Below are 23,539 nucleotides of genomic sequence, written 5' to 3' on the forward strand. Positions count from 1 at the left end.
TGTATTAGTCATTAATTAAAAGTAAGGCATATATCCTATTTGAGGTCATATTAAGGCGTGGCTGGCGGCTTTTTGTGCTTCGGCTATTATTATCATCAGTTATACAGAGAACCAGCTATTGCAGCTCTTCATTTCCAAACTTCCTACTGTACAAGCCCAGGGCGCGGATAGGCCAGTAGAACTTGTAGTTGGGGTATGAGATCATGCTAATCTTGTGTTAGCTTCGTTGTATAGCCCGGGTATAATTGGTCAACTTACCAAGACTGGTTGAACACTCCCTCAATGGACTCTTGCAGCCATTCGCCGTTGGGTTGTTGTCGGGACATCATGAGCTTCATTGCCTTCTGGAGCGGTTCCTTATGTGGATATCCCGCTTCCATCAGAGCGAGACAGGCCCAAGCCGTCTGGCATACCTGGGATTTCTCGTGTTGGACATAGACGTGTTTCTCACTGCTGAGGTACGATTCTCCCCATCCTCCGTCTTCCTTCTGCTTCGAGATTAAAAACTCGCAGCCGCGGCGAGAGTTTTCGCTAGTCTCATATGTCTCCCCGATGCTTGCGAGACTTTCCAGAGCGAACAAAGCAGCATACGTGAAGCAGATCCCCCAAGACCCATACCAGCTACCATCAGCTCTTTGTACGCGCTTAATGTATTTCACTGCTTTGGCCTTCGCTGCCTTGATCTCTTCCGCACGGTAGCTGGGATAGAATCTGCTGAACAGGGAAAGGGCCGTAACCGAGGCAGTAGTACATTCGGGGTAGTCATAACCAATCATAATACCACCGAATACTTCAGCGGCGTTTAGCCATTCAATCTTTGTAGAGCCACGGGTCGTCTCGTATTCGGTGAAGCCACCAGAGGGGTTCTGCATTAGAAGCAAGCAATCCACACTATCCTTAAGACGTTCGTCGGAAATTATTTTCGGGAAATTATGCATTTCCTGGAGTTGGATTGACGACCGTAGACCCTCCGCAGTGCAGTCGCTGACGGTATACCCCTGAGTTTTGTTGCTGAATGGCCATGCCCCCTTCCGGTGCTGGCGATAGCACTTTTCTTGGTCGGGGACGTTCTCTCGAAGTTGGTGTGCGTCTAAAAACTCCAGGGCTTTGGTAAGCATTGGGCGCCATTTCGGATCATCAGCAAACCCTGCAACGACGATAGCTTGTGTGATAAAAGAGGTATCCCAAACTTGAACACCATTAGTGCCATTCATTAGCATGCCTTCACCCTTCATCCACATGTAGTCGTTCAGGCGCTCTCGATGTCGGCGAACCGAGTAACTATCTGGTCCATCATGGATATAGCACGCAATCATGTTCATTGGGTTGTTAACGGGTCCGAGGCCGGCATAGTCCGTATTCTCGTCTTCCATGCGAATCAGCTCCCATGTCCAATCCTCTGCGCGATTGACTATGGCTGATATACGAAGGACAGGATTCCAAACATTCACAAGTAGTGAATTAAGGGTGTTCAGAAGCCATGTTTTAGGGTAATAGTTGTCGGCTTTGTGAATTGAGTTTCGGTGACTGGCGAAATCTATCGAGCCGTAGGGCTGCGTGTACAATTCCTCCCTTAGCTGTTTCGTGAGCGGAGTCAATGGGCACGTGAACTTTTTAGACCACAAATACGACATGGGCAAAAAGACCTGGCGCATATGGATCCACCAGCGCCAGGGGGCGAAGGGTACCCAGTCAGGAAGTAACCTGCAAAGACTTAGTCTAGAATCTGAGTCGCAGAGGTAGAGCCACAAACCAGATCTCAGGAGGAACGGGGTTGACACAGTCCCAATCCATGACGCCAAGGATACTGAGCCAAAACTTGGCCCAGTGAGGCCCATATATGGCGCCCCCAAAGCTATGTAATAGCCCGCGGGCTTTGATCATCCGAGGATCGTCTTCATTGACACCTAGAATACGCAGCACAACGTAATTCATGCTCGTGCCAAATACAGAGCTATGAGCCTCAATGTGCAGGCCCCAACCGCCATCTTCCGGATGTTGTCGAGCGAAGAGGTATCTTCTGATCTCAGTCGCGTACTCCGGAGGAATTGGAGTGTTGGTGACATAATAGGTGATGATCAGCCCTGGGAGCAGAAACATTGGGCCTCCATATTCGCATGCCCAGTTACCTGGAGGCAGTTGCAGCTTGGAAAAGAATTCTAAGCCATTTTCTGCGCACTGCAAAGGATTCTTTGCTTTTGGCAGCTCGGGAAGTCCCTAGTTGGTATTAGAATTTGATATAATTAAAAGTACGAAGGTATTACCGTAGGAAGACCCAGAAAGTACTTGTCAGCAGTTGATTGGGGCCACTCCTTATTTTGCTCATCGGATTCAAGATAGTGCCATGTTTGGCGGCCATCGTCGTCTAGGAGTCGCCATTTTGAATAGTCGGTCTTTAAGTCGTTGTTCGCGTCAGGGGAAAGATGGCCCTGCGATTCTGTTCGCCAGGGCGCAATGTGGTCGCCTAACATTGTCTGCGTGGCTGGCCTTGAGAAGACAGTGAGAATAGCGACTGTAGAGGCCACGCAAACAATGGATAGAAGAAGCGACAAATTAATTGCGTGATGTAAACAGAAATCGGAAGAGTTCTGGACTGAAATCTGGGGATCTACTGATTGCTTAGTCATTTGTTCTCTGGAGATTGCCTTGGTGCCTGAGGGACATACGATATGTTAGAACTATACGCTAGCTTTATAGATATTATTGTGGGCAAGGAAAATGCTGGAAGGATTGGATGGAGCAAATTAGTCTCTTTAAAAGCAGGTTGACTATACTAGGTACCGCGCAGTATTTTGTCTACATTATTATGTACCACAAGTCATGTAAATCGTGCTCTATACGGTATGATCTAAAATAAACTTATAATATTGCTTGTTTCAGGCAAAATTAAATTGTTTAAAAAAACTAAAAAATCTCTAGATACCCAATTGATAGCACATACAGTAGTGCGTTATGCTTATCTTTGACTATAGCTAGCCTAAACAGCTTGGCTACATATCATGCTGCCGTTATTACATTCAAGCAGCCGAAGAAAACCATCTCTCCACTGTCCGGTGTTCCTCAACTTGGCCTCTCTCAACACAATGGACATCCAGCGAGAGAGCCCCAATTCCACTTTCATAATGCCTACTCGCCAGAGTAATACTCAATCCGCCCTTGCCCGCATTGATAAGTACCTCGAAGACACTCTCGAGACTGTGCTGAACCAACTCGCACTCTCCGAAGATGACCAGAACCAGGACGCAACAATCACCCTGAAACGAAGAGCAGCAAATGCGACTACTATCTTTCGTATAGATCCCTCGACAGGTGCACTCGGAAGCATTCGGGCAGATACGACTGTCACATACTCGTTTCCAGGAAAGGATGGGTACGAAGCGTGGAGATTCAGTAAGTGAAACCCTGTCGCCATCAATAGAAACTATCTAACATTGATTTTTATAGCTATTGCTCTTCGCATTCTTTCTGCCATACGCGAAGCTGTGAAAGCCGGACTGGCGATCTCGATAAGGTGTGTACACGTCTCCAGATGGTGCACCTGAAGACGATATCTAATATAAATGTTATCATAGAGATATATACTACAGTGATCCGGAATACTTCGGGTCCCAGGGTGTTGTGAGCCGGTTTGTTGATGATCTGGCGCTCACGATTGGCGTTGAAAGGTCTGACTTGAACGTGGTATTTGCCCTGAAACTATCTATAATTGCACTGTGCCTTGACCGTAAGCACAATAGGAAGCCGCCGCGAAGGGCCTGGTAACGGGATACTATCAGTCAACAGTGGCAAGAGATGGTATCGTTGGTGAGCGAGAATCAACGAAGGCATGAACAACTGACCTTCACTGTTGACTGTGGTGCTAAGTTGATTGATTTCAGGATTGTCTTATACCACGGGTGCAAGACCTAGAGGACCTTGATATTCCAGACGTTGATTGGATTTTAATTATCGAGAAAGAAGTATATACTGGGAACCCGCCTACATGGTACATTCAGATACTTATTGCAATAGGCTGTCTTCCGAAGACTCGCGCGCAGCAACTTCCACATCCAGTCCACAACTGGAAAGGGGATCCTGGTCACAGTAAGCCCTATATACTATTCGTATCTCAGAGGAACGAAAATAGTAATGAAAACTATAGGGGAAGGGCTATCCAGACCTCAGAACCCGCGCGTTCATCCACAAGATCATGGAACGGATACCGCCATCACGGTCTGGCCGACCTCCGCACTGCTACGCTCTTGTCGACGGTGATCCAGATGGAATGGCTATCATGTCTACATACAAATATGGTTCAATGGCGCACACACACGAGAATTGGAAACTGAATATTCCATCTTTGCGCTGGCTAGGGCTACGTACGTCGGAGGTGGTCGAGAGTTTAGGACCTGACGGCGACGAAGCACTGATGTCTCTGACACGGAGGGATCGGAGGAAGATTGTTTCAATGTTGTCAAACAATCCAGTGTGGGCGGTTGATGGGCCTGAGCTAGAATGGCGAGTGGAGTTGCAGCGCATGCTCATGTTGAATGTGAAAGCTGAGGTTGAGATATTGTATGACCGGGAAGATGGACTTGAAAAGTGGATTGATCGGGAAATGAGGCGGTAGTAAACACTGCTGCAAACTTATTCATACTCGAATATGTGACCGGATCCATGTGTAGAAACTCAAAAGTAGAAATCACTAGGAACGAATATCAACCCCAACGCCCACCCGTCCTAAACGCGATGCACGATTAATGGGATATGAACAGGGCTATGCATGCATTGAGCAGCAGCAGAATAAAAAGGGACGAAATGCCGACAAAAACCAGCCTTGAATATGTACAATGCGAACCAAGACCTAAGCATGGCGATGAACCTTGCTTACAGTCCCAGACCCTTCTTCACCTCCTCCCTGACCTTCTTTTCATACTCGGCTCTCCGCTCCCTCCACATCTTCGCTGCCTCAACGTTCGCCGGACTCTCGTCGTTTGGCTCCGCAAGCATGCTCATGACGGAGATAAGAATCTTCTCCACACTCTGAATAGGCGACCACCGCTCCGACGCATGTTCATAGTGATTTGGGTCATCGCCGGGCGGATGAAGGATAGAAATGCAGACCGTTCCGTTAGGATAGACTGTCATGAAGAAAACATTAGAATAGTCTCCCACAGATAACAGATAAAGGAATGAACTCACCATTCGGATGCCAGACCCCACCACCAACAAACTTCATCGTAGGCGGGCTAAGTGGATAGTCTTTCGGGAACTTGAGTTCTGCAGCAAAGATTCCGCCCTCGTAAGGCGTGCCCTCAGGACCCTGAATGAGAGCTTCCCAGTGGAACATGTCATCTTCCGAGACAGGCCCCGCGGTGATACCATCCGGAGGGTTTGTTGAGAGTGTCTTGTACTCGCGGAAGAGACGGTTTTGTGTCATGGACGACATGGTAGGCTGTAGGTATTATTTGGAGGTCAAGCTATCGTCTCTGTTGACTATTGCAGAACGGGTTGCGAGGGCAATGGCTTTGAATCGGCGATGGTGATGCGGAGAAGAAGTCGGCGGAGTGGGGAAGGAGGTGTTGAGTCGGAGTTGACTGTTGACCGGCTGCGGTAGGTACGTAGAACAGAAGTAGGGTTGCTGAAGGGCAACCTCGAGAAAAACAAGCAGTGGATATAAGAATCGGCTAGAGTAGATCCTGTGGCGATAATGAAACTGCTAAAAAAAACCAAGATTCGGTCGGGTCTTTGTTTCCATTGAGTACGTAGTTGCCACTGCCTTAAATCCGGTGATGGTTTGTTGATGCCTCAGGCATGAAAGCTCAGCTCTATAATGAGAAAGAGGTCTCAAGGGAGATATCAGGCCTTTGTTAATAATACAAGAGTGTTTGTATAGTTATATCAAATGTATCGTATCTCATCATAGTATGCTATTAGCAAGCCTGCTCTATTAGGTAATGTACAAGGGCCTCATGGCAACAAAGGCTAGATAGACACTGCTCTGTAGGTCTAGAAGAAATCATAATCATCCCCTCCGCTCCCTCCATCTCCTCCGTCATCATCATCGTATTCATCAGCCCATGGATTATCTGGCTTACGGTCATTCTTTTGTTCTGGCGTCCAGACATCGCCATACGGGCCCGTTTGGCTGTTCGTCGGTGAATTCTGATCTACAGGTGGTTGAGTCGGTGCACCTTCTTGCGGTTGGCTTTCTCCCGCCGCACCTCTGGACATTGCATCGTATCCTGCCATCGCACCTGCTCCAGCGACACCTGCCGCGGCGCCTTCGCCCATGGTTCCAGCAGTTCCTCTTCCAACGGTTCCAGCCGCGGTTTCGCCTACAGCTCCAGCTTCGCCAGCTGCTGTACCACCAGCTGCGGCGTCTCCGCCAACACCTGGCATCCACATTGGGAAGAATCCCATGCCACCGGCACCGCTGTGACGACTGAAATAGTCAAAATCAACGCTGACGGCCGTGGCCAGCATAACGGCACGCTGATCAAGGGTCATGCCGGTGATCGAGGTACCCTGATCCGGTGTGTTGGCAGGTTTTAGAGCCGCCGAATCCATCCGTAGAGCATAAACACCAGTATCCGTGAAGATCTCACGAGCAAACCCGACGAAATCACGATTAACGGACCCGATCAGACGGTCATTAGCAGAGCGCAACGAAAAGTCCCATGATAAGAAAGGCTCATCGACGTAGGCAAATTGGTTGAATTCGCCAAAATCGCGATTCCCTTCCGACAGTTGCATTTGCTGAGAATTGGACAGCCCGGTCTGCGCCAGAGGCATCCGCTGAGTTCCCATCTCAGTCGCAGTATTAGGTGAATGATGGTAGGTAAATAGGTTGTATTTCCGCCGTAGAGGCGCCCACTGTTGCTGCGCTTCTCCAATGACGCGCATCTGGTCAATTCCAAGCGGTGATACTCGGGCATTTGGGTAATCCGAGGCTTGAGCAAGAGAGCCGGGGGTATTGGATTGAAGTGCGGAAGATGAGGAGTGTGAGATTGTATCGGCGTTGAAAGGATCGTATACTCGAATCCGAGAATTGATCCATGAAAATGGACGATGGAACTGAGAGTATTAGCCAAGTTTATAATAGTACAAGACGCAGGAAGCTTACTCGGAGGACTTCGTTTTCGTGTCTATCAAATACATGCGTAACAAAGCTTCGGTGTGTGCGGAACCATTGTCGTGCCATCATGTTCCCCATCCCTCTCTCCTGCTCTGCCATATATCCAACATGGTTTCCTGCAGCATCTAGTATCACGTACTTATTGGCTTGCTCGAAGCCGCTTCGAAATACAAGTCAGTTCCTGCCTACTAAACAGACATGTAAATGTGTCACTCACATCATTACATTCATCAACTCCAGCTGTCGTTGCACGACCAGTCCGGAGTTCGCTAGAATCCCAGTGGCGGGATGGGATTCCTTGAGGACACCATGGGGATCCTCCGGGATGTAGACGGGCGAAAGGAGTGTATTCTGCGCGGGATCATAATTCGGAACCGGGGATCCCGTGTTTCCTGTCTGTTTTTCGGAGGGGTTCGCATCATTTCGAATCGGGGGTGGCCTTCGAGTGGAATTTCGAGGACCGCGAGCGGGCGTGGCTCGGCCTCTTGTGAAAGAGCTGGCGGAAGCTCTTGGGCATTGAAACCACCTCGCGGCGGGTATTTGGACTCTTCTGGCCCACATAGAAAAGTGATATTTCGTATAATATAGTTAGGTGTGTGAAAAATTTATGTGAAGAGAGTTGTCCGGAGGATAAAGTCAAGACGGAGATCTTGATGGTCGAGAATCCAAAATGACGAAGGCGGCGGAATTAGCGGGGATAAGAACTTAAGAAGGCAGAACGATCCAGAACGTATTAGACGATCAAAAACGACCCTCCAAGAGCGTTTCTTTTTCTTTTAGAAATTCAATACGCGATTTTACGAGGCTTGCTGTTTGTTGGGAAGCTGATATTCATTTTGCCAGAGGTTTCATATAATCCGTACATACTCCGAACAAACCAGATCATTTATAGACAGCAACTCCGACGACAATCAAGACAAAGTAACCACGTTTGATAGCACCCATCAATCAAAGAAGTCCTTTCCGAGCCAGCTCAACTTTTCGCGCAGCTTCCCCAGGCTTGTATCCTCCTCTTGAGACACAGATCGCACTGCCGTCGCCGAGCTCGAACTTCTCCTCCGCGGCGGGGTGTGGGCACGGGCAGTGGTGCGGGAAATGAACGCAGGCGAGGGTACCAGGGCATAGATATTTATCGCATCGAGCTGCCGGAATGTCAGCCTACTGATTTTATGTAGAAAACAGAAAGAAAGACCACAGGTTAACCGCGGGAATCACGTACCTCCTTCCCACATGCTCTGATACCGAGAACTGTCACTGGGGGCATTTTGTTGCGAATTTTGCTGGCGTTCTTGACCACCTCCAAACATGTGCTCGAAGAATTGAAACTGCGCGTGCGCCAAAGAGATTAGAAGGAGAAGAGCTCCAAGAGATCGGACTATGTTGAACATTGTAGCGAGCTCGGTGGTATACGGCTCTCTAGAACAAGATATGGGTCGTTCAAAATACCCCGAACCAATTTAATCTTCGATAAGTGCCAAAAAAAACAGGTTAAATTTGATCACGGAGAAGCAATAAGAAGAGTATATCTTAAATGCCACCTTCCAATAAGCTATACCTAGACTACACGTGACAAGCGCCAAGACTCTCCATCCCCGAGAAAAAAGTCGCTCCGAACCTCAACTCCGTCCAAACGCCCCGGATTACAGTCAAGAAACAATCGCACAATGATGCTTCAACCCAGGCTCTTAACGTCCCTCCGAGCCTTGGGAGGAGTAATCGCTCGCCCAACTACACCAATAACCCGTTTACTCCCGCAACAATCAACATCACACTCGCTCCTCCCCCGGACAGCCTCCGCTGCAACCACACCATCACCAATCCTTTCCAGCAACCTCCCTCTTTTTTCATTCTCCCAAGTTCGACATGCTTCTCACTCTGCCCAAGGAGCCGCAAATAAGCACTCTCGTGACCCGGCCGGAAAGCGCCTCGGCGCGAAGCGCACAGGCGGCGAATACGTCGTCCCCGGATGCATCATCTTCCGCCAGCGTGGCACAAAGTGGTTCCCAGGTGAGAACTGCGCCATGGGAAGGGACCACACCATATACGCTACGGAGGCCGGATATGTCCGCTATTACCTTGACCCCGAGCGCCATTCGGAGAGGAAGTATATCGGAATTGTCTTTGAGAAGGAAGGCAAGTTACCTACGCCTCGGAATGCGCCGACGCGACGCAAGTTGAACCGAGTTGCTGTGCCGAGATTGCCGGAGATTATTGAGGAAGGACAGTCGGATCTGACCGTTCTCATGAATGAGAGTGGGACAACAATTGGGGATGTGGCGGCTGTGGATGCGGGCGCTGGGAAGCAGCTGCGCCCCGGATACATGTGGCGTGAGGCAAACTGGCAGATTGGGCGCGCTGCTGAGAAGGCCGGTATCACCGCCGAGCCGTACAAGAAGGATAATCGGTGGTTGGCTTGGAGGAAGAGACAGGCTAGGGCTGAGCGTGTTGCCCAGATGAAGAGTTTGAAGAATAAGAAGAAGGCATCGAAGAAGGCTAAGCGATGAATGGTTGAATCTCTAATAGTTTGTCTTCAATTGCTCGTGTTATCATCTTGGGCCCGGTGTTCTCTGTACTATAGGAAGATATTGTGTGATAAGCCTCTGTTCAATATAACCGCATTCAGTTTATTCCCACGCAAAATAATAAAGTCAAGGTCATTGTTAACATTAATCAACATGATATCTAGTAGACAACAAACAAGGGGGTATATTGTGCTATGGAAGGGCGTTCTACTCCAACGCCATATCCTTCCTACATGAAAAACAGTTATATCACAAACATAGATTACAAGTCAATGCGAGACAGGCTGTGAGGCCGACAAGGTCACTGATCAACCAATCGGCCAAGAATTAAACTCTGGCAAACAAACTCATTGCCTACGACCCGAACGTCGTTGTTTAAGCTCAGGTCATCCCCACTTACCGGCTCAGTAAGCCGGGACTTTCTCCGTTTCTTCGACGGCAGCGATGCTGATCCAGCGTTCCCTGCAGTTAGGGCCTTTGCTGCCTTGTCGTCATCATCGATGTAAACCCAGTCCCAACTGGATGGTTCCTCGCCGCAATTTTTCTGGTCGAGGATGGCTCGAGCTGACCGAATATCAGGAACACGTTCGATTTTCGATGCGCCCAGGGCGTATGTTAGGAAGATATAAGCCTTCCTTCGTTCCTCATCTGCCTTGCCAGTACGGCCCGTAATGAGCAATACAGACTGGCCGTTCAAAAGATTTGGCCGCGCTGCAATGGTTTCAGAAAGTCGAGCTTTTGTGGCTGGGTAGGGCATGAGAATTCTCGACTTTGTTGCTCCGTTGAGGTACGATGATTCGCCTGAAGGCAGAAGATACATCTCCCAATCCAAAACCTGACCTTTTGCAACGCAATCTTCTATCCAGCGGTCTGAGAGACACGGGAGGCTGAGAGCCAATGCCTGCATGTATTTCGGGCGACGAGAGTGTTTATCCGCTATCAAACATGCGAATCCAACTTCCTCGGCTCCAGGCCTAAGACGGAGACCACCGTTGGCGCCTGTTGATTGCGGAGCTGGTGATTTTGTCGGTGTCGTCAGCGGCGCGTTCAATGGTAACTCGAATAATTCGTTGAACCCGTCCTCTAAAATTCGCCCGTCATTTTCTAGAATCATCTTCGTTACGCGGTGCTTGGTCTCGCTCTTGTCACCGTACGAAACTGCAAATACCATGCCAGAAAACAAGCCATTTGAAGGACGGAAGCTGCGGGACAGCCGCGTACTCGGCGATGTTGGTGTTAGGTGCCGGTCTGAAGGGGTCTGAGGCCTATTCTCTGCGCTTACAGACACAGAGTTGTAAGTGTAGGGCCGGTCTTTGAGTTGGTTCCACAGTATGGTGTCCAGGTATATTCGGGAGATGGGGACGTTGATAGCATTCTCCGGGCCTGAGAATCCTCCGCTCGGAAGACTCTTGCGTTGCTTCGGCCCTAAAACAACGGTTAAGTGGCCATACACGTCGGTGACTGGAATGGCCCCCGTTGCAGTCCCATTTGACTGTAACTCGTCTGCACTTAAACTGTCGGCGAAACCCCTAATAATGTGGGTAACTTTGGGAACATTTGGCATATCCACTTTCACTGCATCGCCGATTCGCAGTTCGAGCCTCTTAACGGTACCTAGTGGCACCTCAACTGGTGCGCTGTCTTCAAACTTAACCAAGTACTGATCCTGGGGGGTTCCAAATGGGCGTCCAAAGCAAGCTGCCGGATAGTACGCCCTCTTCTGGCCCCTCCATGGTGCAAGAACCTGGTTTGGCGCTACTAGAGTGGTATCAAGGGAAGGTTGTTGGCCTTCATCCGCGGGTGCCTCCTCAACGATCGGTGCACTGCTTGGTGCCTCAGGAACTGGTGTAGGAGTGATTTCCTCCGGGTTGGGGGCAGGAGCAGGAACAGAAGCAGGAGCAGGAGCAGAAACAGGAGCAGGAATAGGTTGCGAGACATCTTTCGTCTCGGGTTCTGGAGCAGGTGGAGACCGACGTTCTCGAGCGAAAGAACGAGCAAATATTCTTGATCTTTCTTTACTAGAAACCTTAAATTTCGGTGAGTCTTCCATATCCCAGAAGGAATCGGATCGTCTCGAAGATTTCGGCCGTCCGGGAAACGTACGCTGACGCTGGCCTACCGGACCTACTGGTTGTGGAGGTGGTGCCACGGCCATCTCTTCATCCTCTCGTGGTGGAGTTAAACGTGCTTTTGATCGGGGCGTAACTGGGATTATTGGGTCTGAGGCCGGGATATTCCGACCATCGTTGCTCCGTCGTTTTTTGCGTGGTGGAATCGGCGACATTGCGACAGCAGACCTGAATTCATGATCGTCTGCACTCATAATATTGATGTTGACATCGAATGCCGAACCTCCAACTTGGGGCGAAGCATCAGCCGCTATCTCGGTTAAGGCCCTGCGCTGCCTTCCACTTGGGCTTGACAGGATTTTGGAATTGAACAAAGGTTTAATAGGAGAAGAACTATCGGACACAAGCGGCTGTGATTGATTGGCACGATCGAATGTTCTTGGGAGGGGAGGAGGTAGATCATCATCCTCTTGATCCGCAGGATCGTTGTTTCCATCACTAATCCAAACTTCAGTATTCATGTGATTTGGGCTTGTCTCTGGGATAGTAGCGAATGGTTGCAAATCGTGAGAGTTTCGCTGCTGCTGATGCACAGGTGTTTCGGCTATACGGGACGGCATTGAAGATGATTTGCCTCGAGAATCGTGCACCGGTGCCCTGTCTCCGTTCTCAATGCTGCTTGGAGCCGATGAGTTTCTAAAACGGACAAAGTTGGTCTGCGGACCCGTAGAGTCTTCCCGGGACGGATTGGAGGACCTGGTAAGGCCGGCAATATCTGGCCGAGTCGGACTAAGGTTAACGGCATGAGCGGCTTCAAACTGCCTGTTGCCTTGTTGGGACCCTTGGGTGGAAACTCGATGGTCAACCTCTTTGGCGGGGAACGAGCGGCCTTGTTCGTGACTAGTTGTGGATTTGTTTTGTAGTTGAAAACCATGGAAACGATTTTGGCTTCGGTTACTCGGGCTCTCAATAAGTTCATCTTCGGGCTGCACCACATAATCGCGTCCAGGAGAGCGCTGTGAATCTTTCACCACATATATTGGTGATGATCTGATCACATCAACTGGACCATCATCCAAGCCCTCGTTTTGTGGATGCAACTGTGCATCTGATAATGACTTAGTAGACCCTTTGTGAGGAGCAAGCGGGCTCTCATGTAGAGAGAGAGCCTGAGAAAGACGGTCGTGAGCACTTTCTGTGTTAGATAGGCCAACAGTAGACGGATCATTACAATTCTCCTTATCCTCCTCGGTTGACGAATTGGGTAGTTGAGATTGTGGGGTAGGCTTCCGTAATTCTTCTTCCTGCTCTGTCTCTTCTTCACTCGTCCCCACAGTCTGCAGCTCCGAAGTAGGGCCATGTTGTTCTTCAATTATAGCTGCTGCAGACTCATCCGCTGATCCTCGCCGAGGAGCCCCAGTTAACGAACCGGCTCTACTTCCTGCCCGATTCTCAATGTGGCTTGGTTGCCTCGCAGGCGCCGAGAGCATGGCAAACTGTACCTCGGCCTCCTCATCGATTCTCCGCTGACGTCTCTGACGTTCAACAAAGCTAGGTTCCTTATCAAACTCTCCATCACTCTGATCTTCGTAGATATGGTCAGCAGACCGGGTCATTCTCTCTTTTAATAAGCCATTCCTGTTGGTTTGAGATTCTTTCATGGTCACATATTTCAACGGCGTGTCCGATGACTCGCGTGGGAAAGTTGCTGCGATGGTATTGAACGGTGACGAGAGGGAAGGTGCAAGTGGCTGGTGTTGTATTGGGATATTCGGCGAGGGCCGGTCCGACATGAGATCTGACTGTAGGCAATTGACAAGAGGAGAGGATGGTGCCTGCGTGGCTTTGAACACTTGGCTAAGAGCCATAATACCGCTGGCAGATTCTAGATCCGATGCTAGAGGATTCCGAGAGACGAGGGGAGAGCCCGTAGAGATAACATCATGCTGCATCGTCGCTGTCACAGGGGTCTTTGCAACAAATCTTTGAGATTCTGGGAAATGATCACGCTCGTATACAAGAGGAGATGAATCGCCCAGTCTAGAGCTGCTCTGATCATCATTCTCATTCTCGTCGGTGTTCGGTGCGCGAATTTGAGCAGCATCGAACCCAGAAAGCAGGTCTATATGGCCACTGTCCCCCTCCTGTAGTGACATGAGTGTATTCCGATCAAAAATATTACTATCGAGTCCATTGTTGCCAGTTTCTTTGTTCTGTTGGATAATTTTGTCGATTATCGATTGAGAAATCTCCTGGGTGTCTGAAGGCAGTGCTTCGGCAGAACTCATTTTCACAGTGTGTTTCCCTGTGGAGGATAGCAGTGCCGTTCGTTCAGGAGACTGCCGACTCGTATTCAATAGCTCTGTAGCATAATGGCCCTTGTTCCCCCCTGCTCCAACGGTTCCGTGCACAGGCGGCTTGTCGGGCGCGTTTCGAGAAATGGATGTCGAGCCAGGCTCATCCGCGGGTCGCAAGATTGCCGAATCGTGGCTCTTTTGAGGAGAATTCGTCTCAGTTGTTATGGGCGCATCAAACAAGGCCTGCGATGCCTAAGCAAACGAGTGGCGTTGGTTAGTGCAGGGGTCATGGCTGGAGATTGACCTGTAATACTCACTAAACCCAGCGCGTCGCGTTGCAGCCTCGCGATATCTATGCTCTCGTCCTGGGTTTCCATGGTCGCAATCAGCCCACAAATATTGGTGTTAAACGCCCAGTTATCCGCATTTTTCGCCTGCCTTTACTTGTCGCCGCAGGAGTCTTGAACAATGCCCGAAGATATTGAGTTTTATCCAGTAAGTGATCGGAATCCAACGCGAAACGCGTCATGCACGTGATCTTGTAATATTACCCATCTAGGTTAGACTGAAATCATCGGTTCGGCATCCGGCGGCGACAGGAATTTTGAGGGGCTTATACTACGTATAGGTAAGTGATAATATGGTGGTTTTGTAAGAGTAAGGGAGGGATTATTGTGACACCAATTCCACTTATGCAGTCCTGCCCTGAAATGCAAGACAGTGTTGAATTGCCTATTTACAAATATAGTTGCACAAGTGACCTAATACAACCAACATGACTAAATGAATAGATATTTCACAGCTAACATCAAGGAATCAATGTTGCACAGGTTATTCAAAATTAGTCTCGAGAGCGATTCGGTATCCAGCGCCTGATTACTAGGTCTCTGACGGAATAGCGAGTAAGCAATGCTCCAATATCAAGGCCATCGGCCGAGTCAGATTCCAGTCCTTGCGTTGGGGGTGGTATCTCTACATAGCACACCACAAGAGTCTTCTTCACCTGCGCCTGAACACGGTTAACGCAGTGGAACCACCACCAGCTACGTGCCTGTTTACCAGCACACTCGGCTCTGCGATTTTCGGTTTCAGACCAGTATGGATGGTCATATGAAGGAATAACCACGACAGCGAACTCGGCATGGGAGAAAACTGGGCCACGGTTGTATAGTAGGTAGTCGACTCCGAATTTTACACCGGAGCGGACGACCCACCCCAGGGATCGAAAATGGTGGTACACGACGTAGGAAATAAGAAAAGGGTCGTCAGTTTTCAGGTCGAGGGACATGTCACGAGGAGGTGAGTATGAATGGTGACAAAACCGTGTAAGTAGAGAACGCGGTGACAGAACTGTTTTTCGATCCTTGTCAAATATGTGTAAAGCTCCCAGTCCGTATACAAGGAAGAATGCTTCCTCGTTGGATATTTGGAGGTGTTCTTCGTTATCTACCGTCGTTTCCGGAGTAGACTCGCCCCCATCGACTATCGTATTTTCGGACTGCTTCACCGTTGAGTCATTTCCTTCGGCTGTGGTAGAAAACCGGACCGCTTTGCCAGCAGTCTCCCTATCCCGTTTCGCTAGTTGTTGTGCTTCAAGCAACTTGGCTTCTCTGGCCTTTTTTACAGAGAACTTCTCTGCAGTTACGGCAGTGCCGTTTGTGGCACCAGATGGCAGCCCAGACTGAGTTTCTGGACTCGTGTGACCTTCTCTTGCAGCGGTTTCTGCCTGAAGTCTTTGCTCGATGATCAACTTCTCTGACCTTGCTCTTTGGAGTTTCAGTTCACGGCGCTCGGCTCTTCGCTGACGGGTGACCTCTTCACTTGTCACACCACCAAGGAGTCCTCTCCGCTTTTTTTCTTGATCTAGCCAAGTCGGCTCGCTTCGGCTTAGACTTCCTTTCCCAAAGAAGCCCATTTCCCATAATGCTCGAACAGTCTTCTCATCGGTAACATGCACCGACGATGTGTTTGAGTCGAAGTAGGCGGAGTGGATATCATTGTGAGGCGGAGCAATGAAATATGTAAGGTAGGAAAGTAGCACACTGATAATGGAGAGTGGGTTATGTGGGATCAGAGGAGGAAGTGGGTGGACAGTGAGAGGAAGAGAGAAACGGTGAATGTGCCTATAATCCGGCCTTTGGCGTCTCGGTGGCCGAGATGTTGCAGGAGCAGCTAGCTCCTGTGTAGAGGGAGCGATATTAGGTTGAGGTTGGGAAGCCATTGTAGAATATTATTCAATTGAATTCTCTCTGAGTATCTACTACGGGTTGAAGAATCAGCAACGTGTCTCTTCGTTACAGTCAACAGTCCCTAGACTCAAAAAAAAAAAAAAAAGTATTGCGATTGATGTTCCTCAGATACCGTTGTAGTCTAATAAAAGCAGTCATTGACAACAGCTAGAAATCAAGGTTGCCATTGCCTTAGCTTTAAGGAGTCATCACCGGAACAAACGCTAATACTTCTTCTGAGTCCAAGACAGTTCTGAATTTTGAGGCTTACCAGAAAAACTGTGTTTCTGGGACATCAAGCCGGGTGGGATAACCAGCACTGGGAGGTAGCGTGGGTAGTTATAATGACTAGAGTAGGCTAGCGATGAGTAACATGCACTGCATCAAGTGTCATGCTGAAGTCTTGCTTGTATGAGCTTCGTCGAACTCATCCCTTCTCTTCTGTCACAAACATCGGTTTCGCTTATTCGTGGGTTGCGGGAGCAAAAATTTCGGAATCGCAGCGCGGTTAAAAAGGGCACGGAGATGACTCAGCCGAGGTCGCATGGTCCGTGCATCATTCCATCCAAAAAATTTCCTGCATCGCATCCAGAGTTGTCTAGCAAAGCTACAGATCTCGCAGCCTCATTCTCTCCGCTACTTGCAAGTATATCCGTCAAGTGAGTTTTCCCATGCCCCATATGAAATACACTGTTTATGTTCTATGTCGCTGACAAAAATGCCTAGAATGCATCTTATGGTATGTCCAAATCTCGCTTCTCTCTCAATCCAAGTCGCTCGGTTTCGAGTTATTCGATTGTTATACCCTGAACAACTCCGAGGAAATTTTTGGTGCAAAGACTAAGCGACTCCGATTAGTACACTCTGGACCAGGATGGAAAGCGTGTCTACACGCTGAAGAAGGTCGCTCCCTCCGGTGAAGTCACAAAGAGCGCTCATCCCGCTCGTTTCTCTCCCGATGACAAGTACTCTCGGTAAGCTTCCACATACGCCTCCGTGGAGACATGTCTCTGCCGTCGCTTCTAAGACGGTATTAATCAAGTTACTCCTGCATTTAGACACCGTGTCACGCTCAAGAAGAGATATAGTCTTCTGCTCACCCAGCAGGCCGGTATGTTAATCGATTCCCGCCCAGACGGTGAAAGCACAATCTAACTGTTCTTAATGCAGACAAGGAGGCTGCGCAACTATAGAGCTCAAAAGGTTGGATTTGCTGGAGTAATACCAAAAGGTGGTTCCGATTCATTTGCTGGCGAATGGTGTTAAACATGGATTAAGATATACGAAATTTCGGATTTCACAATACCAACTATTTCATTCCAGACCGGTTCCATAGTAGGCATGAGATACAGTACCACTACTAATGACCAATGCATTTCTTGGAATTTATTCAATATGTTGCATCTAACGATATACTCTATGAACCACTAACATTCAACCATGATCATAAATCCTTTGACTTTGCCCAAAACCATCTTGACTTTTGTGCACCATAAACTCCGAGCCACATAATGCATTCAGGGGGAAAAAACATTAGACATTCATCGCTTTCTGGAATTCACGTGTCTTCCGGCTCCGACCCTGATACGGCCGGTCTGCTTGTTCCTTTCTCCAGTGAGAATACCGGGAAGGTAGTCATCATCCATCAAGTCTCGTTCTCTCCGAAGCTTGCGGTTCTGCTCCGCCGTAGCTCTGGTATATTCCTTTTGGTCTTCAGCAAGGATCAGCTCTGTACCCCAGCCGCCTTTGCCGCCGCCACCGTTCCACTTTCCGTTGGAGCTGCCATGGACAGGCTTAGGAACGCTAAAAACGTTTCCTCTATTATTCCACTGCATATTCTTTTTCAGGTGCATCTTGAACTGTCCATTGGCGCCGGTGGTGCATGATACACGAGTGAGAGTGTCTCCACCACAGCGCGGACAGAACTGTTTGTTCATGTCCTTGGTAGTTGAGAAACATGCGTGGCAGCGTTTGACAAAAGACTTCAGATGTTTGATCCTCTGCAGCGTGGTTGTAGACAGAAGGTTTAGATTCATTTGCAGCAAAACGTTTTGACACTAGTTAGCGTTAGTCAACGGCTCAATATTTGGCCCGGTATGAAGGTTAAACCAACCGCAAAATCAGTAGTCATTGTTGCAACTTGCATCACTTTGGGCTCTGGGGCAGTGGTTGTTGAGCCGGCTTCATCGCGGGCCTGTCGCTTTTTCAAGTTTGATGGCGTAATCCACTCGCCGCCGTCAGAAACGTCTCCGTCTTCCTCGTTTCCAGTTTGGTTTTTGGCCTCGGGATCTTCTTGCTCGCTCTTTTCTGTCACGGCGGCTTCCGTCTCCGAAGTCTCAACAGTAGATTCCTGTTCCTTGTTTTCGAGTGACGTAGTTTTAAGATCTTCAGTGACCTGCTCGATGGCTGGTTGTTCCGTGATCTCTTCCGTCTTCGCGGCCTCCTGGGCCTGCTCCGGTTCCTTTTCGGCCACCTTCACAGGAGGCTTGCCATTCACTTGTTTCTGACCGGGGACGCTACGTAGCCGCCAGTCTCCGCCATTCCTCTCACACTCAACTTCATATGCGAGAGCCAAGACCTCAATATCGGTTCTGCTCAGCACTGCCCTGTCGCCAGTCTTCCTCGCAAACTCGGCCAGTAAAGCGACGCTTTTCGGAGACGGACTGCGTTGTTTCAAGAACGGAAAGTATAAAGTTTCAACTCGTTGACGGGCATCGGGATCTCTAATTTCAGCAACCACCGAGGGCGTGATAACGAGTTCCTCGCATTGTGCCAGTAGGGTAGAAAGTGGGGGGTTATTCTTGAGAATGGGGCCGGCGTCGAGGACAATCGTGTGGACGGGTTTCGTGGTCGCAGGTTCCACCATATTGGCAGATCGAAAATGGTGTGAGGTTTTCCAAGAGTCTCGAGCAGGGTCAGAAAATGGTGACAGTCGTGGTGTTGCGGGGTCGTTAAGATTTGCAGTGGTGGTGGGTTTGAAATCTGCTGGATTTTTTGTTGGTCCGTGCGTTATCCTTATCTTATCGGTTCCTCATACTTTCCAACCCTGGTTCGATCCCTCCATTGTTTTCCCATAGATTCATCTTGAACATGTGTATTTCAACATCCTAGTTTCTGTATTTCGACTAACTGCTTCCCTTCGGACACCCGTACCCCCCAGGCTTCATCATAACTGCAAATGCATATTGTACTACCCTTCAATGTGGGTGAAGCACAACCCTGTTGTTCGAACGGGAATAGTATATCACCCATTAACACTCACACCCATTAAGCTGTCATCGGCAATTCGGTGCACCAAATGATTTCCCCAGGTATGGAACGCTCAGATACTGGAACCCGACATTGTTCGCTAATTGTGACTCGAACTCAGAACTCAACACGACTCCGCTCGTTTTGAGGTACTGATCACCTTTTTTCCCAGAGAAACATATACCGGCTATATGATACCTCTTTTGAAGGCGTTTTACACCTGCAGATTCGTGGAGCAGTGGATAATTTAGAGAGTGCCAGGCTGCCAGCATTCTCACCTTTGCCTTGCGGTTGTGACATGGGGCGTATCCTCGGCATCTAGATCTACTTAGACCTCCGGACCCTCTCGATCGGGTCATGAACATTTTCTATATTCTGCAGAACACAGTCTGCCGTCCTCCGCTTTTTGTTTTTTTGGTCTGTCAAATCACCGGGCTAGTTCGCCCGTCTGCCCAAGAACCTTACGCCTCTTCTTCTTCTGGCCGCCATCCAAGGATATCTTGCTTCGACCTACTTGTCTCATATGATGCAGATACAGCAAAACTTCAACCGTGCCTGTCTAAATTTACAACTTTAGTGCTAACCACAACTAGACACGGATTTGAGATGTGATTGGGTTTATCATTTGCTGATGGTGGGGCCCAGGATGCCCGAGAAGGCTGCTATCTATTAAGTTATTGGGTCTTTGCTGTTCAATTCATCACTGACTATAAGCAACGATCAACCTATATATCTTCTCCCGATTTTCCTTTCGGCTCCAGGCCGGTGTCAAATTCGTCAGAACTGAAGGATACGAGGGGAAACGGACGTCATGCATGCAGCTCGGAGAATTCCCAATAGTCGATAATCGGCCGCACGCAAGTATGATACCAATAATTGGTCGGATTCTATCTGAACTTTGCAAGTCTGCAAGATTTAAGTAGCTCCAACAGGAAAATAGCTTCATTATGAAGAAGAGCCCTTCAATATGATACATCTACTATCTATCGCCGTTCACGGTTCATTGTAACCGTTCGGCAATTATTGCAGAAATAGTTCTCTCGAACCGAGCACCCAGAATAGAAACATGATCCACAAGCTCCATTATTGGCACCTGTGCTCCTGCTTGGCCGTTGTCTCTTCTGTCTCAACTCTCCAAAAACTGTGTTTGCCAGTTTGGTAAGGTTGAACGAATCCTGGACGATGAGCAAATGTGATATGTCCGATTGTTTAACAACCCCTAGTGTTCCCTTCGCCTGGTGAAGCTTAAAGTCAAAAGAAGAAGAAAGCCGTCCCCCAGTTGTATCCCTTGCTCATAATTTGTTTGTGGGTATCCCTCGGCGACCATGTGCAGCATCATGGCTTTCAAAGCGACTATAGCTCAAAACTCTACTGCAAACCAGTCCCATTACCAGCACTCCAAGAACACAAGGCCCATGATACCCCTAAGAAATTAGCTCTTCAAGACATACATCCGTGCAGAAGAGGGGCTCATACAGTATACTGGATCCATGCACCGTGCATGGGACCTTCAACCACGCGAGGATGCACATCTCGATCCCCGTCTGTGCATAAGAAAGTTTCGATACGTCGCTGATCCTGATCCCAATATCCACATTACCCATCCCTCACTGGCCAGAATGTCTGTTTAAAGGTGAATCATATTGCTAGGGTCACGCTGGGTTCATCTCTTGGTTTAATACAAGAGCCCCGTGTCTCTGACAGTGGCAGAAGTTCACATGGTTGAGCCCCATCAAACCACAATTTGGGCTGGGCTGTCATGGACTCTCCACGCTTAAACCAATCGCTTCCATGCTCCCTGTGGCCCTTTCCGTGTCATATGCTTATTATACATCCCTTGCGTACAACGCCTGTTCAGATCTCCCCATCTATCCAGGCATCGTCCGGTTAAAACGGGGAAACATGGAATATGAGTCGCACAGTCAAGCCCCGTACTGACCGGATCGCGGGATGGATTGCGCATAGATATCTATAACAGCCGAAAACTATACTTATAATGCGCCTGTTCCTGGGAATCTTGAGGCTGCGTTAATCTTTAAGTCAAGGATCAACCTGGACACCGTGGTGTCCATTAGTTGCATTCCTTTCTTTTTCTGACGACTCAAAAGACCATCGCAACGTCAATCCTGTCTCGAACTTTGTAACTGAAGCTGCTTGCCAACTAGGCTTTAGATACAACAATGATGGAATCCCATTTCCACTTGCTTCTTCCTCGCGGGGGGCAAAAAGAAGTCTACCTATCTGCTCGTGGAACCCAGGGCTTGGTGATTAGTATCATCTTCACCATCCTCGCAGTCTTCTTTGTTCTTGCTCGGGTATATACTCGGGCCAAGCTAATTAAACGGGTGGAAGCCAATGACTGGATGATTGTTATTGCTTTGGTATACAACAACCGGGAGGGATATCGTGTATAGCATGCTAATGAATGGATACAGGTGTTTTCCTTCATTTTCATGTCATTTTTCATAGTTGAAGCGCTCAATGGAATGGGCATGCACCGAGTCGACATTCCCGAATCAATTCTGCTGAAGCAAATGAAGGTAATCTGCCTATTTTGCTTCTATCACAGTGCGGTCTAATACAAAGTGTAGGCTTTCTGGATTACAATTCCCTTCTACAACGCCGCGTTACTGTGTGCAAAAGCATCCATCCTCATGCAGTACTTCCGCGTCTTCCCATCCAAACGCATGCGCCATATCTGCTGGATCATGATTGCTTTGCTTGCGACGTACGGCACATGGGCTGTCCTGAGTGCGTTCCTGAACTGCGTACCCGTGACACGGTTCTGGGACCCTACAGTTGCAGGAACCTGTCTCAGCTCGAAGGGCCTGTGGTTCTCGAACGCATCCATGCATATTGCGACTGATCTTGCTATCCTGGTTATCCCAATCCCAGCATTGGCTGCGCTTGAACTGCCGAAGAAACAGAAAGTAGCCCTCATTTCGATTTTTGCGCTAGGTGGATTGTATGCTCCCTTGCCCTATGAAACATCATTAGAAAAGCAGAATAAAGAGCAAGCTAATTATGCCAAAATCCAGCGTTTGCGTAACCAGCGTCTGCCGCCTAGTCGCCCTAAAGAAGATTTCAGACTCATCAGACCCAACCTGTACGTTCCCCCAGTTCTCTATCCCTCTATACCCCGATTCCAAACTAACACAGAGAGGGAAATCAAACAGATGACAACGTCGGCGCCGCCTCCTGGTCCGCAATAGAATGCAACGTTGGCATAATCTGCGCCTGCCTGCCAACCCTGCGCCCGCTCGTCTCACGAATAATCCCGCAACTCCTCTCCTCCCTAACAGCAAGCCGCCACCCCAGAACCAAGAGCTGCTCCCGCGGCCACATCCACGAGATCCACCCGCAGACATTCTGGGGCGTTGCGGGGATGGGTGGCATGGGCGTGTCCACGACTATCACGACGCATGTCGACGACCTGGAGTATGGGTCTTGTGAGGGTGATGCGGATAGGCTTTTTGCGATGAAGTACGGGGTTGGGTATGGAAGGACGCAGGCGCGTGTTTATGTGGGAAGTGACCATGATGCGGATGGGATTGAGGATGTCGGTATCGTGAAGGGAACTAATGCTGGGGATGTTGCACGCGGTGCTCGGGAGGTAAGAGGGGGGGAGGAAGAAGGGAAGGATGGGCGCGAGGGTGTAATTGTTAGGTCCCATGTGAGGGTTGGTTCCTCGTCGTCTTCGTCTGTACCTTTGGCAGGCAGGAAGAGTGATGGCGAGGGGAGGTAAAGAGATAAAAGTGTTCGTCTTCCCAGTTGTGTACGGGTTACTCTTCAATACTTGCTATTGGGATGCGCTTCAATTGTCTAGGTGGGATTACTAGTTGTTAAATCTCCCAGCTGATGTGGATGGTGAAGACGGATGGGGATCCAGTGTCATTCTTTTTACCGCTATTATTTCTTTCATGTTTATAGCTGTACATCTCTACAGAGTAATACTATATTTAATGTTTCTTCGCATACGGATTTCTATTAGCTACCAGCTGTCTAGGATCTAGTGCAGATACGCAAAACCCCTAACCAACGTACTCATAAACATCAT

The 23,539-nt window shown here is 49.0% G+C and overlaps 11 protein-coding genes across 11 annotated transcripts; 4 read left to right on the forward strand and 7 right to left on the reverse strand.

The window, feature by feature from the left end:
• Positions 1-115: 115 nt before the first annotated feature.
• ERG7_3 (terpene cyclase/mutase family protein) lies at positions 116-2,471 on the reverse strand (the record flags this gene model as incomplete). Its single annotated transcript, XM_041693841.1, has 4 exons — positions 116-206; positions 259-1,704; positions 1,754-2,217; positions 2,265-2,471. 4 exons carry the CDS (start codon positions 2,469-2,471, stop codon positions 116-118), a joined length of 2,208 nt encoding a protein of 735 aa, XP_041559731.1.
• A 528-nt stretch (positions 2,472-2,999) lies between these two features.
• Positions 3,000-4,609, forward strand: APUU_60586S (putative meiosis-specific topoisomerase Spo11; the record flags this gene model as incomplete). Its single annotated transcript, XM_041693842.1, has 7 exons — positions 3,000-3,390; positions 3,445-3,511; positions 3,573-3,681; positions 3,738-3,824; positions 3,879-3,959; positions 4,012-4,083; positions 4,142-4,609. 7 exons carry the CDS (start codon positions 3,000-3,002, stop codon positions 4,607-4,609), a joined length of 1,275 nt encoding a protein of 424 aa, XP_041559732.1.
• Positions 4,610-4,866: 257 nt separating this feature from the next.
• UBC7 (E2 ubiquitin-conjugating protein UBC7) lies at positions 4,867-5,428 on the reverse strand (the record flags this gene model as incomplete). The annotated part of the gene is made up of 2 exons (XM_041693843.1): positions 4,867-5,120; positions 5,182-5,428. The coding sequence occupies 2 exons, from the start codon at positions 5,426-5,428 to the stop codon at positions 4,867-4,869; spliced, it is 501 nt and encodes a 166-aa protein (XP_041559733.1).
• A 560-nt stretch (positions 5,429-5,988) lies between these two features.
• APUU_60588A (scramblase family protein) lies at positions 5,989-7,678 on the reverse strand (the record flags this gene model as incomplete). The annotated part of the gene is made up of 3 exons (XM_041693844.1): positions 5,989-7,056; positions 7,106-7,277; positions 7,335-7,678. The coding sequence occupies 3 exons, from the start codon at positions 7,676-7,678 to the stop codon at positions 5,989-5,991; spliced, it is 1,584 nt and encodes a 527-aa protein (XP_041559734.1).
• Positions 7,679-8,061: 383 nt separating this feature from the next.
• Positions 8,062-8,381, reverse strand: APUU_60589A (uncharacterized protein; the record flags this gene model as incomplete). The annotated part of the gene is made up of 2 exons (XM_041693845.1): positions 8,062-8,259; positions 8,337-8,381. The coding sequence occupies 2 exons, from the start codon at positions 8,379-8,381 to the stop codon at positions 8,062-8,064; spliced, it is 243 nt and encodes an 80-aa protein (XP_041559735.1).
• Positions 8,382-8,781: 400 nt separating this feature from the next.
• MRPL2 (mitochondrial 54S ribosomal protein bL27m) lies at positions 8,782-9,621 on the forward strand (the record flags this gene model as incomplete). The annotated part of the gene is made up of 1 exon (XM_041693847.1): positions 8,782-9,621. The coding sequence occupies one exon, from the start codon at positions 8,782-8,784 to the stop codon at positions 9,619-9,621; it is 840 nt and encodes a 279-aa protein (XP_041559736.1).
• Positions 9,622-9,940: 319 nt separating this feature from the next.
• APUU_60591A (chromatin-binding protein RAD9) lies at positions 9,941-13,996 on the reverse strand (the record flags this gene model as incomplete). The annotated part of the gene is made up of 1 exon (XM_041693848.1): positions 9,941-13,996. One exon carries the CDS (start codon positions 13,994-13,996, stop codon positions 9,941-9,943), a length of 4,056 nt encoding a protein of 1,351 aa, XP_041559737.1.
• Positions 13,997-14,846: 850 nt separating this feature from the next.
• Positions 14,847-16,226, reverse strand: sen2 (tRNA splicing endonuclease subunit SEN2; the record flags this gene model as incomplete). The annotated part of the gene is made up of 1 exon (XM_041693849.1): positions 14,847-16,226. One exon carries the CDS (start codon positions 16,224-16,226, stop codon positions 14,847-14,849), a length of 1,380 nt encoding a protein of 459 aa, XP_041559738.1.
• Positions 16,227-16,960: 734 nt separating this feature from the next.
• On the forward strand, positions 16,961-17,426 carry NOP10 (H/ACA ribonucleoprotein complex subunit NOP10; the record flags this gene model as incomplete). Its single annotated transcript, XM_041693850.1, has 4 exons — positions 16,961-16,972; positions 17,092-17,207; positions 17,292-17,344; positions 17,404-17,426. The coding sequence occupies 4 exons, from the start codon at positions 16,961-16,963 to the stop codon at positions 17,424-17,426; spliced, it is 204 nt and encodes a 67-aa protein (XP_041559739.1).
• Positions 17,427-17,774: 348 nt separating this feature from the next.
• On the reverse strand, positions 17,775-19,099 carry NOB1 (rRNA-binding endoribonuclease; the record flags this gene model as incomplete). The annotated part of the gene is made up of 2 exons (XM_041693851.1): positions 17,775-18,290; positions 18,347-19,099. The coding sequence occupies 2 exons, from the start codon at positions 19,097-19,099 to the stop codon at positions 17,775-17,777; spliced, it is 1,269 nt and encodes a 422-aa protein (XP_041559740.1).
• Positions 19,100-21,662: 2,563 nt separating this feature from the next.
• APUU_60595S (uncharacterized protein) lies at positions 21,663-23,227 on the forward strand (the record flags this gene model as incomplete). Its single annotated transcript, XM_041693852.1, has 5 exons — positions 21,663-21,863; positions 21,918-22,022; positions 22,074-22,447; positions 22,521-22,588; positions 22,659-23,227. The coding sequence occupies 5 exons, from the start codon at positions 21,663-21,665 to the stop codon at positions 23,225-23,227; spliced, it is 1,317 nt and encodes a 438-aa protein (XP_041559741.1).
• Between the last annotated feature and the right edge of the window lie 312 nt (positions 23,228-23,539).

Source organism: Aspergillus puulaauensis, chromosome 6 (genome assembly GCF_016861865.1).
Source record: "Aspergillus puulaauensis MK2 DNA, chromosome 6, nearly complete sequence".
Classification (NCBI taxonomy): domain Eukaryota; kingdom Fungi; phylum Ascomycota; class Eurotiomycetes; order Eurotiales; family Aspergillaceae; genus Aspergillus; species Aspergillus puulaauensis.